Here is a 15,252-nt window from a genome sequence, read left to right on the forward strand (position 1 = left end):
AACTGATGAGGAAGGTGATGAAGACGGTGATGTTGATGAAGATGATCACCACGGCGATGGCTCCCCCGGTGGCACTGTAGTGTTGCCAGAAGTGTGGGGGAGAGTCTCCCCCCTTAGGGTTCCTCCTCCATAGTCTCTCCCCATCTAGGGAGAGGTTCTCCCGCTGGACCTTGGCCGCCATGAATCCCAGAGGGGCGAGAGCCCCTCGGAGATTGGATCTCCTCTTTGTTTCTCTCCTGCTTTCGCTGCTGTTTTCTGGCCCTTCACCAATTGTTGAATATCTGAATATTTGTAACTCTGATCTGGCTGAAATATATTTTTGAGGGGAAAGAAGGGCCCAAACCTACTTAAGGGGTGGCCACAATCCATCAGGGCGGGACCACCCCCCTAGTTGCGCCCTGTTGGCTCTTGAGAGCACCGGGCATCGTGCAACATTGATTCTCCTTCCCAAAATTCACATATATTACAAAAAAAATCCGTAAATTATTATTGCTTTTCGAGTCCATTTGATATGGATTTTATTTGAAACAAAAACACATAAAAACAAGAACCGATATTGGGCACATGATAAGTAAGTTAGTCCTAAAAAATAATATAAAATGTTGCCAAAAGTATATGAAAGTTGTATAATATTGGCATGGATACTTCATAAATTATCGATACATTGAAGACATATCACCTGCACATGATCATTTTCACCGTCGATGAGGCTGATGGCAAAGGAGACACTTGGTCGGGTTGGCATGCTTGGTAGATAGGCTAGGCTGCACTAGGTGTGCATCCGCGTGTGTCGCATGTTGGCTCTTATGAGCATTCCCTTGTGGTGGAAAACCAATGGAGAAGCTTGCACATGAATCTACACAGTTGCGTAGGGGAACGTGGCCAAAAGAAACGCTTATGGTGCCAAAGCATGTAATGGATTCCATGGGCGGCAATGTGGTGACAAGATGGGACACAGGAGGAAGAAATGGTAAGTTCATAAACGAAATTATTAATAGAAAAACATCTGCATTGCACTAACCATTTATGCGTCGCCACATATCCCTCATATTTTATTGTCTAGGTGGTGTTGTTGGTGCAGGTTTGATTAGATGGGACACGTGCGAGGAGTCCGCCGTGCAGGCTCAGCGGGACTGGTGCGATCAGTCCGTCGCATAGGAGCAGCTGGCTCACCTGGAATCGAGCCTTTTGACTTTCACCCACAGCCTGCCTCGCTCCCAAGTTCTCCATTAATGCTCCACCTTCTGCATTCTTATCTATAAGGGCCACCGCCGAGGATCGCCTCCTTTTGCGATGGAGGTCGATGCGGCCAACAAGCGAGGGTGGGTTGTGGCTGAACTGCAAGAGCTTCCGGTGTTTGTGGACTTCATCAGCAGCATCCCCAAGGGGATGTTGGCAACCGTCTTGTTCCTCCTCCCCATAAAATCCGTCGTGGAGACCACCATCCTCTCTAGACGGTGGCGTCCCCTATGGCACTCCACCCCCTAGACTTCCTTGATGACGATGAGATCTAGAGCGGGGATTGCAAACTCTTGGGCGCATTCTCCCACATCCTCGCCACATACTGCGCTAGTTAGATGCCTTGCCAGCGGCAAGTTCCGTTCCAACTGCAAGGCCAAACTAAAGTTTCGTGAGTGATTCTTATCACCTTCCCTAGATCAGCTCGAGGAGCTCAGTTTGCTGCTGAACATCAGCGCTCGCTACTGATACTTGTGAGTTATGTTTGGTTTTTCGTGAAGATGAATGGGTTATCGCAGCACAATGATGGTAAGTATTTCCTTCAGTTATGAAACCAATGTTTATCAAATCAATCAGAATATCAACCAGAACCATCATGAGCGGTTGCACACAATAGAACAAACATCTTGCACCCAACACGGGCAAGAGGGTTTTCAATGCCCTTGGTCTCGTTATTTGCAAGAAAATGAGATAGATAATTGTCAAATGCAAAATAAAATAAAAGAAAATAAATGGGGAAGGTATTGGAGGTTTTAGAAATATGTTGTGAATAGACTTGGGGCCATAGTTTTCCCTAATGGCATCTCTCATGAAAATAGCACACAGTGGGTAAACAAATTACTGTTGGGAAATTGGTAAAAGAGGTGATAGTTATGCAATTTCCCGGCAATGATCATGTAAATATAGGCATCACATGCATAAACAAATAGGCCGACTCCTGCCTACACCTATTACTATCACTTCACTTCAAGAGCGCTTATATGCTTGCCTCTCTATGTATTAAGTTCATGACGAACGAAGTAATGCTTGGAGTAAGATGACACGATGTAGACAAGGTAAAATCAAGCAATATGAATAAACCCATCATTTTACCCTTAGTAGCAGCAACACAAAGACGCAACTTGTCGCCTTCTTTCACTGGGATATAGAAACTCGTCAGGTTGAACCTACTACAACACACCTCTCTCACCGAAGAAATATAAATCTAGTTGGCCAAACTATTTCAATAGATTGGAGAGAATTACATAGCTATCATAATCATGCACATAAGACTCATATTATATATCAGAGGAGACTCATATATTTATCATGAATATTCTAAACTTAATCCACAATTCATTGGGTCCCAACAAACGCACCATACGAAAGAGTTACATCGTATAGATCAAAGCGAAGATGTAATGATCATTGTATTGTAGATCAAAGAGAGCGATTTCCATCTAGGTACTCGCTACGAACCTGTAGGTATATGGTGAACTACTCACACATCATCATGAGGGCAACAAGGTTGATGAAGAAGCCCTTTGGGATCGAACCCCCCTCCGGAAGAGTGCCCGAACAGAGTTCTAGATGGCCTCCCGTCGGAACAGAGACTTGCGACGGCGTAAAAAGTGTTTTGGGACCTTCGCCGATGTTTTTATGATAGATAGGAATTTACAGGGCACAGAACAGAGTTAAGAGAGCTACGAGGGGGCCACAAGCTTTGAGGGCGTAGCCCCTCCCCCTAGGTCGCGCCCTGTTGGCTTGTGGGGGCCTCATGCACCCTCATGCCTCCTTCCAATGCTCCACGATCTTGTTTTGGCCCAAAAAATTTCACAAAAAGTTTTAGGTCAATTGGGCTTCGTTTGGTACTAAAACATGAAAAGTGGAAAAACACGCAGAAAACAGCAACTGACACTGGACACTCGGTCGATAGGCTAGTGGTAAAAAATAATTTAAATTGGTAGATAAGTGCATAAAAAGTGTTGTAAAATGATAACATAATAGCATGGAACAATAAAAAAATTATAGATACATTGGAGACATATCAGCTACCTCCATGTGTCCTCCGCCTCACGCCCACACTATGTCGCTCAACATTCATGGAGTGTTTTTTCCCTAAGATTAATGTCGTCCATGCTCTTCATTTTCCTAAACTGAAGCACCTCGAGCTCATTAGCATCAGCATCTTGAAGAAGGATTTGGAGCGCCTTCCCGACATCTGTACAATGCTCGAGTACCTTCGTTTTCAGGTGATGTTTGGGTCCATTAGCCTCCACATCGCTGCGAAGAATCTCCGTACGATTTATGTGCATGGCTAATGCCGCAACATGCTCTCGGTTGGGGTGTTTCAGGATATCGTCATTGAGAATGTGCCTTTCCTTGAGAGATTGTTTTTACTTGATAAAGAATGTCGAACAAGAATGAAGGTCATTGATGCACCGAAATTGAAAGCGTTGGGCTATTCGTGTGCTGAATTCTCCGAACTTGTTACAGCTGGATCCATAAGGTATAACAGTCTTCTTCTCATTCTTATTATTGTACATCATGTTTTATCTAGTTTTGTTGATCTATGTTGTGTTGTGATCCATAAAATGATTCAGACATATCTTGCATTGTCTCTGCGCACAATGAAGATCTTGGCACTACAATCTATCAGGCCCAATCTGGATGAAGTTGTTAAGTTCCTTAGATGCTTTTCGTGCACAAACAAGTTATACATCGAGGTGATGTGCCTTTCCTATTAATTGTTGACCACAACGGAGTTCAATTTGTTGGTGCTTTTACCCATCACTACAATGACAGATGTACTATATATGATTTCCAAAGAAAAAATGGAGGATTTTAATACATATATTTTTAGATGTTAATCATGAACGATCGAAGATGGCATGCCACTCTATTAGTGTATGTTATAAATCCTGCAAATCAAAGAGGCATGTAGTGTTCAAAACTGCATCTAGGCACTAATATGTTGTCTACATTTGCAGATACAAGTAGGACTGGGAGTGCAAAAAGTGGTGCAATATAAAAATCCCATCAAATGCCTTGAATTCCATAACACAGAAATTACTTTGAACAAGAACCGAGGCACCAATCCATACATTCAGTTCACTAGTTTCTTTGTTCAAAAAGCAAGGGTGCTCAAGGAAACGAGGTTTGCACTATATCTAGTGGGCCACAATGTATGGTTTGCTGATGAACGAAGGCGTCTATAGCGGAATGGGAAAGGCTCTGCATAAGCTGATTTTCATTTTGGAAGTTCATATGGCATATTATTCGGAAGGCATTTTGTAAATCCAATATATGACTTCTCGGTGGCTGATCCCTCCGTAGAAACATTTCATGCCATGGATTCTGAAGATTGGATTTGAATTCTAATATCAGTTTGTACCTTGTAATCTTTGAATTTGGGCCTTGTAATGCTGGAGTTTGAACCTTGTAATATTTTTGGTATTTGTGACAAAATATTTGAAATGGCATTGTGTTCTTTTTTGGTTATGCAATCATGTTCTTATAAGTACATATGTTGTTGTTCTGTAGGCACATCATAGATGTTGTGCAGACAGAGTAAATAACAGTACACATGGACTAAACTATGAAACTCGTCGGTGATGATTTCAGCAATTGCTGACGATTGTATACGAGCAAGCGTTTGACCACAACACACACGGGTTATTAGCAGCAATCATCTGTATCATTTATGGTGTTCACACATGATTCTGATTACTCACTTGTTTGTTATATATCGCACACATCTTGTCATGACGAATCGTTTGTGTTCTGTTGTATCATCGCACAATATTTATGGTAGTGAACTGTATGTCCTCTATCGCACATATCTCGATCTCTCTAACCATTTGTGTTATTTTAGCTAATTGCAAACACTTCAGATGGAAGAAATGCATGGCACAAGTCGCACACGTAAGTCTTTTCTAAATCGTATTTTTTGGGTCCTCCATCACACACAGTTCACGTTATTGGCGACAAAGTTTGAACTATACTGTGTGCGATTGATGCATCCCACACAGTTTCGTCGAAGGGTCTCTATTTGATATGTCGTGTTTGGACCATCCCGCAGTAGTGGAGTGGCAACAACAATAGCAACTTAGCAAGATTTAGTATATGAAAAGCATGGGCTCGTGGACAGGTGACGGATAATGATTTAGATGACACTGATCATGTAATAGTTACACACTAGGGTAACATAGAACTAGCTCCAATTCATGAATATAATGTCGGCATGTATTCCGTATATAGTCATAAGTGCTTGCAATAAAAACTTGCATGACATCTTTTGTCCTACCTTCCTGTGGAAGCGGGGTCCATAATGAAACCAACGGATATTAAGGCCTCCTTTTAATAGATAACCACAACAAATCATTAACACATGGTAAATACATGTACTCCTCAAACTACGACAATCACCTAAAAGAATTCCAATTATTTTCACCTTGGGGTATGTGAATCATAGCACATAATAGGTGCATATAACTTGCAAGATAGGATCTAAACACTTTCATATTGAGAGAAAACATAATATGTTCAAATCTTAAATTATGGCACTCGGGCCCTAGTGACAAGCACTAAACATAGCAAAGTCATATCAACATCAATCTTAGAGCATAGTGGATACTAGGGATCAAGTCCTATCAAAATAACTCGATTACATGATCAATCTCATCCAATCCCATCACTTTCTAGAAAGCCTGCAAAGTAATTACTCCCTCCCGCTGGTGAGCATCATTGAATTGTTGATGTAGAAGGGTTGGTGATGATAACAACGACGAATCCTCCTCTCCGGATCCCCAAACGGACTCCGGTTCAGCCCTCCCAAGGAAGAGCGGGAGGTGGTGACGGCTCCATCTCATAAAATGAGATGAAAACTTCCCTCTTATTTTTATCCATAATTATGACGGTTCAGCCCTCCCAAGGAAGGAAGGTGGCGTTGTTTGGCGCTGTGGTGGCATCGTCAGTAGGCCTGGCAAGGTCTATGCGTCAGTACCTTCTCTAAAGATGGATCAATGGAATATGGCAGTAGCGGCCTGTGAGAGTTCGCCGGACAGGTGTGTGCCCGATACGCAGAAAGAGGCTTGGTTGGAGCATCCAGATTTAGATGTTAGGATTTTGTGTGAGGTCTGTTCGGTATTTGGCTCAGACTATCAGTATCCCTTCATCAAGTGGATAGGAGTAGCGACAAATGTTTCCAAAATGACCGCTTTAGACATACTAACTATTGCTTTGTAGGGAAACATATACAATCGACACGACGGCCGGACGATTCAGTCGAACGCGTGCTACGGGTAGGATCCTTATGGATTGAACGCATCACATTGACCTTTTTTGTGCCCACAACCACTCTTCACCCGACCTTATTCCTTTCATGACTTTTTATTCTCCTACTTGTCTTCCCCACTTGCACCTCGCCTTATCCCCCACCCTCAGCCCATCACGTGTAGGTTGCAGCGCTGCTGCTGTTGCACGCACCTAACCACAACTACCTGCCGCCGCAAGACGATACCCTACAAGCGTCGATGCTGGGAGCGGCCGGTTTGAATGTTGGGAATGGCCAACTTGGATGGTGGGAATCCTCCTGCGGTGATGCTACAACTGATATGGGAGGGTGCTACAACCACTACGCGAGCGAGTTGCCTCGGGCACGTGCTACATCCAGGGACGGCGAGCTACAACCAGCAATGGAGTGGGTGCTACAACATCATGCTAACAAGCTGCAACTAGCACGGACGGGTGCTACATTTGGTGGCTCAGTGATTTGCAATTGTCACACCGACAAGCTACCACCGCTTGGCCAGCGAGTTGTGAAAAACATGTGGCGGTGCTACAACCTCACAATGGCAAGTTGCAACCGGCACGGACAGCTACAACGGGTGTCCAACGAGTTGCAAGTGACACAACGACATGCTTCAAACCTGGTGGGTCACCATGCCGGGGATGGTGACCATTCCGACGAGGGGAGCTGCAACCATGGTGGCGAGTTGCTGGAACCGTCTTTTATTTTTGCTCTCACCGGCCAAATTTTTTTGCTACTTTCCGGCAACCAAGGTCCACGTGTTTGCTGGATCCGGCATTTCTTTTGCTGGAAGTGGCTAATTTTTTGCTTCAATCGACCTTTCTTTGTTTTATTTGTTGCTCAGATTGTTTTTTTTTTGCTGGAACATAGTATTGGAAAATTGACGATGACGATGAGTCAAAAGCGGCGACACCGTGCTCCGATACGGTGTGTGAGTTGCTAGAACCGGCTTTGCCCGCAAGCCCCATTAGGTTTTTAGTGGAGCTGCACCCCGACAGATCGGTGGCGCGGGGAAATGACAATGAGATTGGGAGGGCATATGCCGATGGGGACGGCAAGCTGAGGCCAGGTGCAGCGAGCTGCGGTGAAGGGAAGCGAGCTGCGTCGACGCACATGGAGGACGTGGGGGTCAGTGACCACGTCGTGTGTGGGGCGAACGGGAGGTTGTGCGTTTGTGAATTGCTCGTTGTTTGAAGGTAGGAAGAAGGAACCAATGACGCTGCGTGCCCAGATGAAACATCCGCCATGTGATCGGCCGAAATTTTGATCGACGCATGAAGACCCTATCACTCATCTATTTAAAATAATTAACAAAATGGATGTGTGCAGATGCGAAGGCAGTGGGTCATCCACCCTTTAAAAAACATTTCAAGGGAAAGAAGAAAAAAGAGGAGACAATTCACGCCAGAGTAGCTCCATCAGGGAAGGGCTATCTTGGAAAAAGAACAGAAAAACTCGCAGCAAACAAGTTAAGAAATCCAAATACTTATAGGTCATGTACGAACAAAACAGACTTGGTCCGCCTCGCGCACCAAGAAGATCTTCCATTTGGAGCTTGGCGGCAACGTACTTAACTGGCACGGCTTAAAATATCTTAACTAGTTATAATCTAAACAATCTAGCTAATCAATTGCATAAGCTTCCAAATCAATCATTCCTATCTACCACCAGGCTCGGATCCTTCTCGGGAGAATGACAAAAGATAGCACATTCAGGGTGCTAATCAGGACACTGAGATTTGAGCACAGTGTAATTTAATCATACTACTACTAAGGGTACAAAATAGCATGGGTCAAGGTACACAACCATGGGTCAAGAACACAAACATGTTTTATTTCTTTAATTGCACACCATGGGTCAAGGTACAAACAGTAACCGCCTGGTAAAAATATTTATGGCCCGTACGGTTGCCTGCCCACGAGGCAGGAGTTCAAGGGCTCAAGGTCAGGAGATATGTCTCACCACATTGAAAATATTTATGGCTGGATTAAGGCCATGTTTGTTTCAGAAGTCTCGGGACATTTTTTAGTCCCAATTAAAAAGTTTCTAGTCCCTATTTGTTTGTTTTCATGAACTAAACATGAACTAAATGTCATTAAATGACATGAAAAAAGACCATGTTATCTCTAGTAAAGTATTAGTAGAAATTATTAAATGCCATGCTCAAAAGAAAGGGCACTGTTGGAAAAAGTGTAAAAAAGTCCCAAAAGACCCTCTCATGGGGAGTTCTTTCTTTGGTCCCAAATACCCTCTTTTAGTCCCTAAAAGTCCATCCTGTTTGTTTCACATGAGACTAAAAGAGACTTTTTTAATCCCTACATCAAAAAATCCATGGAAACAAACACCCCCAACTTGTTAGAACAGCGTAGCCGGTCAATAAAGCCAGCACATATTAATTTATTTTTCCAAAAAGATGTCAAATTAAGCCAAATCTAGAAATTATGTCAATTTTCATTAACAGTGCGGCCCAATGCACCACATTGATATAATCTCATATTGTACAGACACTGGCAAAAAAAGGAAGGAATTAATTATCCATCAAGTTTCCCTATCTTCCTGGCAAATGAATCTGTGTCATTAGTTCGGGGAAATAATAGTATTGGATAATCCGCCACAAGATCTCGAGTAAGTGGGTAAAATGTTGCAAGATTTCCGGCATTCCGCAAAATACTATCACAAGGTCGCAACTAAGGGTACAAAATATAAATTTCCTTTTTATTTTATTTATCTTACTTCGTACTATAAGCTCGCATCATTGACCATACATGCAGAGTTGTTTCAATTGTATAAGTAGCTACATTTTCAAGTATAATTATTATCGCCGCATACCAAATAAATAGGTCAACAGCTTGATTCCCCCGGATAAAAAAGTCATTAGAGAACAATGAACACAAATGTTCATATACAACTTAATTTTCTTCGAGGGTGTTTTTTAGTGCACTAGATTAAGAGAGGTATATGATCTGAATAAATAGCTATAGCCTCCAATTGTGTTCACATAAGGTGCCACTATTTTCTATACAAAATGTTACAAGTATACAATGTATTACCATGTTTAAATTGCCTTAATTATTTACTAGAGCTCTGGAATAAGTATTTTTACATAATAGCATGTTCTCCAGTTTGTCCCTGAAATGGTGCAACATATTCCAATTTCCAAATATAAGGATGCAACTAAGGATCAGCGGATGCATGCATGACTTAAATAGCTACTCAAAAACTCTGCAGTTTGATTGCGGGCTCCGTTTGCTATAATCTACTCATCCGTTTCTAAATATAAGTCTTTTAAAGATTTTTTTAAAGGACTACATACGGAATAAAATATATATGTGAATCCACTCTAATAAATGTCTATATATACCGTATGTAGTTTTCTAATAAAAACTGGAAGAAAACTTATATTTAGCAACGAGATGAAGGCATGGAGCATGCAGTATAGTATTACCTGATGGAGCACTGTGGAATGGAATCACCCTTTTTTAGGGTAGATTCACTTGATGCAACCGATCCCTATGCATATGACGGTTATGTTGGAGAAGATTATACCCCTTGCATGCCGGAAGTATGGAAACCCAAATAACGGAAGCAAGAAAAAAAATACATCCACGTACAAGTTTTTTTTTGCGAGTGCACGTACAAGTTCATCCCATAGTAGTAGTAATTTTTTTTTTGCGGAAGCCATAGTAGTAGTATTTTAAAGCTCACTGTACCGTTTCTCTCTCTCTCACACACACACACTCTAGCATTTGTTCTTTTGTGCGTGGCTAGCTAGACAACGATTGCAAGCTACCCCAAACGTATATCCATCCATCTATGCAAACTCCCTTTAAAAAGCCCTTAATTTATTGAGACGCCAGGCAGCCAGCCATGCATCTTCATCCTCCCTCGCTCGCTCCCCTCCTCTTCTTCCCCCTGTCCTCAGCTGCAAGGACAATTAAGGCACAAACCCACAAGTACTTACCAACTCCAGCTCTCCCCTCCCCCTCCTCCCTCCTCCCTCTTCTCTCCCCATATAATCCCAAAGAAAGCTGCTGAAACCTAAAGCCGGTGGAAAGCTGCCTGCCTCCTCCCTCCCCCTCCTCTCCTCTCGTCTCTCTCCTCCTTTGGTGTTGTCTCTGTAGCAGCTCACAAAAGCCAACTCCAAGACCCTTTCTTCCCTCCTCCCTCCCCCCTCCCTCCCTCCTTTCCACCTTTATTTCCTTCCAAACGCTCGCTGTTGTGCTAGTAGATCATTACCCCCTCCTTCTCATTACTACTCTCCCCCATCTGGTTGATCTCTTCTCCCCCGCGGCTTCCCACCGCCCCTATATAGGCAGCCCAACGCATTCCGTTTGCATCGTGTAGATAGACTCTGTTGATCAGGCGAGAGAGGGAAGCAAGGATTCTCTCTCTCTCTCTCAAGGAAGCCATGTTGGGTTCTTGCGTGCCGATGGCAGGGCCGCCTACCGAAGAGGAGACGGCGGAGCCGCCGTTCGGGTCGTCGTTGCAGATCAGCACTGGCTCCCCCGCAACCAAGAGGAAACGCCGGCCGGCCGGAACACCAGGTACGTACGTGCACCATCGCGTCCAATTGCATGCTCGTCCGGCTGCCAAGATTTGTTTCATGTAGTCTCAGCGTGTATAGACTATAGAGATGATAGGTGCGGCGGCATACAAGCTCGGTGCGGCAATGGTGGAGTGGAAATAGAGTAGTAGCACTAACGCTGATGTTGCATGTGTGGATGGATGTGGCGGCAGACCCGGACGCGGAGGTGGTGTCGCTGTCGCCGCGGACGCTGCTGGAGTCGGACCGGTACGTGTGCGAGATCTGCAACCAGGGGTTCCAGCGCGACCAGAACCTGCAGATGCACCGGCGGCGGCACAAGGTGCCGTGGAAGCTGCTGAAGCGGGAGGCCGGCGAGGCGGCTCGGAAGCGCGTTTTCGTGTGCCCGGAGCCGAGCTGCCTGCACCACGACCCCTCCCACGCCCTGGGCGATCTGGTCGGCATCAAGAAGCACTTCCGGCGCAAGCACAGCGGCCACCGCCAGTGGGCGTGCAGCCGCTGCTCCAAGGCCTACGCCGTCCACTCCGACTACAAGGCCCACCTCAAGACCTGCGGCACCCGCGGCCACTCCTGCGACTGCGGCCGCGTCTTCTCCCGGTAAGCAAAATTATCAACCTCTCTTCTTCCCTAGTCCCTCCAACTCATCCAACTAGTTAAGTCAATCCATTATCCATGCATTTTCTTCTTTCTTTACGACGAACAAGCAAGCTGCTTACTAGAGTGGTAGAGCAGTTCCCGGCCGGTTCGATCCGATTCAATGCGGCCGGGACAGAAAGGTGGATGAATTTCTCCCCCCTTTCTTTCTCTTTCTCTTTCTCTTTCTTTCTCCAAAGGATTTCTTTGTTCTCTGCAGCACGGCACACGGCTGGGGCTCACTTCTTCTTCTTTTTTCCTTTCTTTATCGGAGGGTGCGGATCAGGGCACAATTTCCGAGGGGGAGCGCAGAGCAGCCCCTCCCCTTTCCCTGTGTCTGCGTGCGCACACTTCCGTTGGTTTCTTGCTTGCGCATTTGTTTCTGCGTCCGTCGTCGGACGCGAGCTGCAAAGGCAACAGCGGCAGCGGCAGGCAGCAGCCTCCTATTTAATCTGCGCACGCTAGCCTACCTAGCCCGCCCGGGGCCAAAATCTCATACTCCTCCTACTGCTGCTGCTACCTGACAATCGCTGCCTACGATCCATGCCGGCCTGGATCGCCATATAATAATACTACTCACAAGTCACTGCACTGGTGCGCATTTGCGGTTCCTCTTCCATGTGTAGTAGATCCAAGCCTTTGGACCCGGCCGCGGCCGGCCAGCAACATAAATTCCTCTCACCACATGCAATAAAGTCTCTTTTTTCTCTCTTCCATGTAGTAGTTCATGCTCCTCTTGACCATACGTAGTTGTTACGTACTAGAGGTTGTTAACTGACTGTGATCGATCGCCGATGTGATTATTGGTCGACGGCCCTCTCTCTAACTAATAACTGATGGGTGGGCGCGTCGAAATGTGGTGCAGGGTGGAGAGCTTCATAGAGCACCAGGACACGTGCACCGCCGGCTGCCCGCAGGCGGGGGCGGCCGTGCCAGCGCCGGTGTGTGGAGTAGCGGCCGCCCCGTTGTCGCAGCAGCAGGCGCCGCCGTCGGCGATGTCGCTGTCTCGGTCGCGGACAGCGTCCAGCAATAGCCCGTCCAGCGACGTCGTCATCAGCGCCGTGACCTGGCCCGGTGCCGCGGCAATGCGCAGCCCGAACGCCGCCGCGTTCCACCGGTTCGAGCAGCAGGTGCCGTCGCCGCGGACGCCACCGCCCGATGGCCGTGGCGCCGGCGGTGGTGGGCACAACCTTGAGCTGCAGCTCATGCCGCCTTCCAGCGGCAGCACGGGCTGCGTCGCTGCGCCTCTGGGCGTGGCGCCGTCATGGTACGCGGCAGCACCACAGACACCGCCGGCGCCCATCTCGCACGGAGACGCCGCCGCCATGCAGCTGCAGCTTTCAATAGGCTTCTGCAGCGGCGACAACCGTGGAAGGGGCGACGTGGCTGAGCCCAGCGGTGGCGCCGCGGCCAGGGCCATGCAGGAGGCACGGGACGAGCTGCGGCGAGCGATGGCGGAGAAGGCCGCCGCGGACGAGGCACGCGCGCAGGCGAAGCGGCAGGGAGAGCTGGCCGAGCAGGAACTGGCGACCGCCAAGCGCATGCGGCACCAGGCACAGGTGGAGCTGAGCCGCGCCCACGCGCTCCGCGAGCACGCCGTGCGGCAGGTCAACGCGACGCTGCTCCAGATCACCTGCTTCAGCTGCCGCCAGAAGTTCCGGGCAACGAGGCCGTCCGCCGCCATGTCCTCGGAGGTAGCCTGCAGCTACGTGACGGAGGGCGGCGACGTCGAGGTCGACAACGTCGACGAGTCCCTCATCCTCGACGGCATGCGGCGGCGCCAACAACACGCCGCGATGGACACTGTCTAGCTAAGCTAAGCCATCTTGTTCCACCTTTGAGTTGCTTTTTGTTTTCACCGGCGAGACGGCCGGCGGGGTTGGCCCACGGTGAGGCGTGGTGTAGTTAGATGCTGCCGGAGTGTTTTGGGTCTTCTGATCGAGCTGCAGAAGAAAGCTAAGCATGGCTAGCTACCTAGCTAATTGCGACGTGCATGGAATCTTTCGCTTGTTTGCTTCCCGTTGGATTTTGCTGGAAAATCATTTAGCGCAGCTGGGGAGAGTTCATGATGCCACTCGTAAAGGTCAGGTATAGTCACCAAGATGAAGATGCCACCTTTATTGTGACAAGCTGTTGCATGCAACTGGAAATATTTAACCAACTAGGATACTTTACACTGTTTTTCTCGGACAAACTTATTCAGTCAAGTAAAACTGATCGTTGTTTTTTTCCTTCTTCTTTTGTTTTTGAATTTGTTTCTTTAACTTGGACCATGTTGCCGAAGTGCAAACGTCGACACGCATACACATCCGAACACACTCTCCTGTAATCGCCCACATATCGACACACGCCTACATCCGATGAAGATAAATTCACAAATATCATGATGTTTCATTATACTAAAACTTGTATGTGGGTGTAAATGTGAGCACTGAATCAAAATGGGCCGCAGTGCTGCTCACAGTTGCTTTGGATGAATGCTTCACATCAAAACTCATGCTACTTATACCTAGTAACAAGCATTAAACATATATAGAAAAGTTGCGTCAATGACAGATTGAGAACATTGAAAAAAAAGATGACCCCAGCCTCTGCATCTCGGAGATCATACAGACATTTCATTGATTATTCTCGAAGACCTTACAAAGTAGTACAACAATATGCCTGAATCCGCCATCTTGGCAAACGTCTCCCGCTACTCCTATCTATATGATGAAGGGGTGCAAGCTCGACCAAATACCCAGACCTCTCATCTAAGCCTAACATCTAAAGTCGGAGGCCCCGACCGAGCCATATACCGGGTCCGGGGCACAAACCGGTCTGACGCACTCACATGTGTTTTCGCCGCCATCTTCCACTCGTTCATCTTCATATCAGATTGAGGTACCAGCCTTGGCAGGTGCCTCCGCCATCGATGCCACCATGACGTCAAACGACGACCTCCACCTACGCGAGTCCATCTCCAAGCAATGGACACAGATCCATGCTAGGATAGGGCCGCACCACCGTCGTCACCCACCACCCACAAGCGGCACCCAGCCCCAAGGTTCCCAAGTCGGCCTTCAAGAAGGGAACGACGTTGTGAGCGCTGCCGCCGCCCAACAAAGTTAAGACCTTCGTCCGGGAGACCTAGGGGAATGGGAAGTGAGGGGATCAGTCCATACCGATGCCTCCAAGGAGGGAAACGGCGCCCTCGGGCATCGCTGTCGACGCGGCCGGCCATGGCCGACCAGGGATTTCGCCCGAATTAACCCCCGCCACCAGTAGCGTCTTCTTACAGAACCGGCGACCCAAGGAAGCGCGGCCCGACCAGGCTGATCCGTACACCGAACACGGGAGGACATGAGGCGCCAGATCGCGCGCATCGGCCACGGCAGAAGCCGTCGCTGGACGCTAACGACCACCGGATCCCGCCACCCGCGCGATCGGAACGCCAGATCCACCGCCTTCACAGCTGCTAGCCTGCCATGCGTCGTCTATGGAGCCGCCGCTCCAGATCCGGTGCTCCCCACGCAGAGGTAGGGCAGCCTAGGTCCCGCCGTCACCA

General features: G+C 47.4%; 1 protein-coding gene across 1 annotated transcript; it reads left to right on the forward strand.

The window, feature by feature from the left end:
• The first annotated feature begins 10,381 nt into the window (after window positions 1-10,381).
• On the forward strand, window positions 10,382-13,936 carry LOC123398917 (protein indeterminate-domain 14-like). Its single transcript, XM_045093356.1, has 3 exons — window positions 10,382-11,073; window positions 11,267-11,669; window positions 12,571-13,936. Exons 1-3 carry the CDS (start codon window positions 10,938-10,940, stop codon window positions 13,514-13,516), a joined length of 1,485 nt encoding a protein of 494 aa, XP_044949291.1. The 5' UTR covers window positions 10,382-10,937; the 3' UTR covers window positions 13,517-13,936.
• The last annotated feature ends 1,316 nt before the right edge of the window (window positions 13,937-15,252 follow it).

The sequence above is a fragment of the Hordeum vulgare genome, chromosome 5H (assembly GCF_904849725.1).
Source record: "Hordeum vulgare subsp. vulgare chromosome 5H, MorexV3_pseudomolecules_assembly, whole genome shotgun sequence".
Lineage (NCBI taxonomy): Eukaryota > Viridiplantae > Streptophyta > Magnoliopsida > Poales > Poaceae > Hordeum > Hordeum vulgare.

Bases quoted from the DNA above. Each gene is read 5' to 3' on its own strand.
- LOC123398917 (XM_045093356.1), top strand. From the start codon at position 10,938: ATGTTGGGTTCTTGCGTGCCGATGGCAGGGCCGCCTACCGAAGAGGAG. The intron at 11,074-11,266 runs GTACGTACGTGC...ATGTGGCGGCAG, and splicing joins CCGGCCGGCCGGAACACCAG to ACCCGGACGCGGAGGTGGTG. The intron at 11,670-12,570 runs GTAAGCAAAATT...AATGTGGTGCAG, and splicing joins TGCGGCCGCGTCTTCTCCCG to GGTGGAGAGCTTCATAGAGC.